Genomic DNA, 5,009 nt, shown 5'->3' on the forward strand with positions numbered 1-5,009 from the left:
AACAGTAGTGGATGCCATCGTAGTTTTACGCACTTTTGGAATAAACTCTTCATAGAAGTTTACTATAAAGTTAACAAACCGATTCTAACAGCAATGATGAACATTAAGAAAATTCAGCTTGCAAAGAAATTGAGACAATACAACGGGGAAGAATAGAATTGTATGCTTGTTTCGTTTGAACAAAAACGATGCACACTTCTTATGGTGTAGCCACTTCACTGTTATGTTATCAAATATTTTCTTCTATAACTATTGTGCCACGGTATGTATAAAATGGCTGAAGCTTTCCAGACGTGTTGTTATGTGTTTTTTCATATCTTGCAATCTATCAACCTTCTGTAACTTATTGTGGGAACCTATGATATGTAATGATTATTGTTGGGAGTATGTTCCCATTGATTGATCAAAAGCTGCTCCGTTGTCTGGAAAAATACCGTGTGTTGTATTTCGCTTGAATTGTTGGTTGGTATACAATGTGATCACATTTGAGCTTCTTCATTGTGTCATCTTCAACTGTATATAAACATATGTTAGTAATGTTTTGGTGATAAAACAACATTGTCACAAGACAGTTGGTACCACAAACAGCCAGATCCATGGTCTCGGACGGAAGACGGCCATGGCGAGGACGGTGTGGCGCCGGTGTTTGACGATGAGCCTACTAGGTGTGGTCTTCGAAGACCGTGGAACACAGAACTGCGACGTTCCCCGTGAAGAGGAAGGGAGGGACCGGTATCCTCTCGGTATTCTTGGAAGAGTGGTGGAGCTCGATAAAGTGGGTGATCTCGAGAGAGTGAGGAGGCGGTCGACTTTACATCGTCCACATTCCTTTTCTGCAAAGAGTCTAGAAAAAAAAAGTGTTAGGATTTTTTTCTGGAAAGAGTGAGAAGCCCCTTTTGTATGTTTAAAACAAAAGGCTACGATCAAGGGTTGTCTATGAATATCAAAGTGTTGTTTGGACTAATGAGAAAAAAAAAGTATTCCTTCGGATTTGCAGCACTCACGTTTTGAGTAGACAGTTATGACGGTTCAGAATATAGGTGTAGAACTTATCGCGGAAGAGTAACAAGTAGATCTAGAACTTGGAACCACGTAGATGCACAATAATGTTATCTTGTTATTGCAATCGGTATTATCATGTTGCAGTACATTATGATATACTTGATTTATTTTGAATTTTGTAGTGACTTGTGAATTATATATCTGCATTGAGAAATTAAATTTGAGTACCCGTGGCAACGCACGGGCATTTATACTAGTCAACTGAAAACACTACTTTTATTGAAAACTCCACACATAGATCGGGTTCCCCACTCCTCCCGACACCGGCGAAGCCGACCGGAGGAGGGGGAACCGATCTATGGAGGAGGCTGAAGTGGAGGCGGCTAGGGTTTGGAGAGGCGGCGGCTGTCTTTTTTCCCGTGCGTCAATCACAACAGACCAAAATTGAACTTAATTAAGAGTTTGAGGGCAAATTTAGACCAAAACAGAGTTAAGGGACCAAAGTAAGACTTTGGCAAGACATGAGGGACCAAAAATACACTTAAGCTATAAAAAAAATGCTGCTAGTGTAGGTGCTGACTCAGTGTTGTAAAACATAGTTCTCCCACCTCTTGAGAGCACTTTGACGAAAAGAAACGAGAAGGAATGGTCAGAGAAGGTTGAACACCAACATTTTTGATTCAGGGATCGGCTCATCTGTCAGAACCGTGAGAGGCACCGTCCCGATAGGTCCTTCAGATATCCATATATAGTCGAACATACGCACAGTGCGATCTTTGCTATCCAAAACACATCCTGGTGACTGCAAGAGAACACCGCAATGAATTACAAGTCGATCCCAGCCAATCTGATGGTCGACTCATTCTTAATCGTCTTCATGCTCTGCCAATGTGGTCAGCTATATCCTACCAACAGTGAGACAAATGCACAAAAGCTTGATAAGGAATCTTCACCTGCCCCAGATTGCAGAGACAATCATAGAGAAACCAACTCAGGATTTGTTCCAATGCATGAAAAAGAAGCCTCTTTCCACATTGCTTCCAGTCTTGCTTAATACATAGCAGCTCAAAGTGCGCACACATGACAACAGGACCGTTACAACTCATGTATTCCCATGGAAACAAGGTAAGGATGACCGTAATATCATAGGTTGGGCACACAGCTAGTTCGTCAGCTCCATAATGGCACTGACTATGTCACCATTAGCAGCCTTGAGTGACCTCACAGCCTTCGCCCTCGGCACGCCGGCCTGGGTCATCACCAGCTCAATGTCCTTTGGCTCTACCCCTTCCTCGTCACAATCCTCGTCATCATCCTGAGCTGCTGCCGAAGCCCCAGGGTTTGAGATGACGCTGCTCAGATCAGGCGCCTTGAATTGCTCCGCAGCCTGTGACTGCAGCTGTGAGCTCAGATCCTCGATCTTAGCCTCACCGAAGATGACATAGGTGTCAGAAGCGGGGCTCTTGAAGACATCTGGCTTGGAGATAACAAACAGGATCTGACAAACAAACAGAAGTTAGCAGCAAGAAAATAACAAATAGAAAATAACAAATATACTTGTGGAAAGATAACAGCACTAAGAAACTCACATTCTTGCTCTTCTTGACAGTTACACGGCTCACACCAGTGATGGACTTCATGCCAAGCTTCAGCATAGCTTTCCTGCTCTTTTTCTCACTCCGACTCTGCTTAGATCTTCCACTTGCATCAGCTCCTGGTTACCAGAGCATAGGAGGTTAAAGTTGAGAACAAAGACCAGTTCACAATTTTAAGTTTCCAGCAAATAAAAAGATAGCATGCAAATGAACAGCTTCATTACAACAAACATAGCCCAATTACCAATTGGTCATGCTACAGAGTATAAAGACATGTACAGTAAGAGCTCCCATTACACCATCTTATGTATTGGCCAAGTTACAAATACAACTCATCAGCTTATCTGATGACCACAAAAAAAATATTGTCAACCACGAGAAAAAAAATGGAAAAGGTATCAGTTGGTAGTAACCAGAAATCTTGGGTGGGTATAGAAACAAAAATTATAATAGAACATCCAAAAAGATACTAAGCAAATATTTCGGCCAAGTTGGTAAAGTACTACTGTGTGTGCAGTAAAAAAAATGTACCTATATGTTGAGATCATTTCAGATGTAAATGAAAAGATATGATGAATGCATATAGCAGCATAGCACTAAAATGGACCTCGCACACCATTAAATACACACAGTACACCCACTATCCAGAGCTAGGAGAAAAGTGCAGCAAATGTTTAAGACAAATATGCCAGTTTTGAATCGTTTATCTGAAAAAAAAAATATAGCTCTGACTTCTCTAGCCTTACTGTCAATTTGTAAATTCCTTCACACAATTTTTCATACAATAACAAACTAAACCAAATACTTGATGTAGGGACATGGATAAGATTAGCCAACAATGGATAAAAAAGACTAGAGCATCATACCCTCAGCATCATCGTCATCTTTGTCATCCTCATCATCATCATCGTCATCCTCATCATCATCGTCCTCAACTACCGGCTCATCTCCTCCCTAAATGTACAAAGGATTTTTACAAGTTCAAATTACTGACAGGTAATGGCAACTAGAGAAACAAAAATACGAATAGAATCAATATATCCTTATAATCTGAAAGCACAAGACCAAAATCAAATAAACAATGCTTCTGAATTCACCATTTATCAGTTAGCATGACATGATTGCAAGAATACTAGTGTGTCACAAATAAAGGCAAAGTAGTTACTTCTTCTAGGCAAAATAGTATAATCCAACAGAAATGGAGTTCATAGTTGACACATAAGTATGATGACACATGTGGGTGTTCAAAGCGATGATGTGTAGTTCTCATGTCATAGTACAATATAAACTATGAACTATCAAAACTGTAGATAGGCCACGATGAGCAAGCTTGAATCATGTACTCCATTTTGTAGTTTTGCTGCTCACTACAAACATCAAAAATATTAATGGCTGCCTTCTCAGGCCTACTTCCTATCCCAACATGGAGTGTTGCCTGTAAGACTTAAATTAGTTGGCCGTGCTGAGCCTCTGAATGAACCTATTATCTGTGAGAGCAGTCTGAAAGTAGCAACTTATACAGAACAAACCTCAAATATGCTGTAATGGTTATTATCTAGTGTCAAAAATGTTAATGGCTATCGCTTTAAACTGTATTTACTTTTAGCACGCCATGTTCCCACAAGGAAGATTCAACTACTAGAGGTCCAAAATTTAAAAGATGGTAATACCGAGCCGTTCGGAAACAGGGGCAGCTTATCCGCGAGCACCCACAGAAAAAATCACCAACCTTACGAAACAGAGCAACCACTACCTAGACACTGAAACCGTAACGCGCGCGAGATCTAACAAAAGTTTCACCGCATACGACCCCAAACATGCAAAAAAGCAACAAAATAAGCGCACGCAGGCGCGATAAGGCCGCGCGGATCGCAGAGGAGGCAGGAGTGTGGTGAGGAGGGCTAGATTCCTCACCGCCGCGGCCGCGTTCTTCTGCTCTTCCAAGACGGCGCGGAGGAGCTCCTCCTGTGCGGCGGTCTCTGCCGTCATGGTGGGGTGCGGGGAGGAGGCGCCGGCGCGGCTGGCAGAAACCCTAGAACCCTAAGCTGGGAGTGGGGAGGTGTGGAGGCGCAAGGGAAGGGAGTCACTGCGACGGAGACGGCGCATAGACTCGTGGCATTTTATACGGGTGACGGTAGGCGTGAATGGGCCGGTAGGTCTGGAGTTCTCGGCCCGGTATACATGATGAGGCTGCCTGGAGGACGAAGTTCAGATGGGCCCACTATCACTCTCAGAAAAACAATGGGCCCAGTATCACGGAGACATCAGCAGACAATTCACACTGTCAAAAAACAAATCCGGTACGAGAAGAACCTAGCTTGAGTTGGAGAAGAAACGTGTGAAACTAGGCATGCCGCCGGAGAAAGATCGCTCTGAGTCATCGTTGTTGCCGTGTTATCTTCCTCCACCTTC

At 42.8% G+C, this 5,009-nt stretch overlaps 1 protein-coding gene across 1 annotated transcript; it reads right to left on the reverse strand.

The window, feature by feature from the left end:
* Positions 1 to 2,013: 2,013 nt before the first annotated feature.
* LOC127316696 (nascent polypeptide-associated complex subunit alpha-like protein 1) lies at positions 2,014 to 4,705 on the reverse strand. The gene is made up of 4 exons (XM_051347153.2): positions 4,512 to 4,705; positions 3,464 to 3,551; positions 2,592 to 2,716; positions 2,014 to 2,500 (listed from the first exon to the last, which is right to left on the reverse strand). Exons 1-4 carry the CDS (start codon positions 4,584 to 4,586, stop codon positions 2,165 to 2,167), a joined length of 624 nt encoding a protein of 207 aa, XP_051203113.1. The 5' UTR covers positions 4,587 to 4,705; the 3' UTR covers positions 2,014 to 2,164.
* Between the last annotated feature and the right edge of the window lie 304 nt (positions 4,706 to 5,009).

The sequence above is a fragment of the Lolium perenne genome, chromosome 1 (assembly GCF_019359855.2).
Source record: "Lolium perenne isolate Kyuss_39 chromosome 1, Kyuss_2.0, whole genome shotgun sequence".
Lineage (NCBI taxonomy): Eukaryota > Viridiplantae > Streptophyta > Magnoliopsida > Poales > Poaceae > Lolium > Lolium perenne.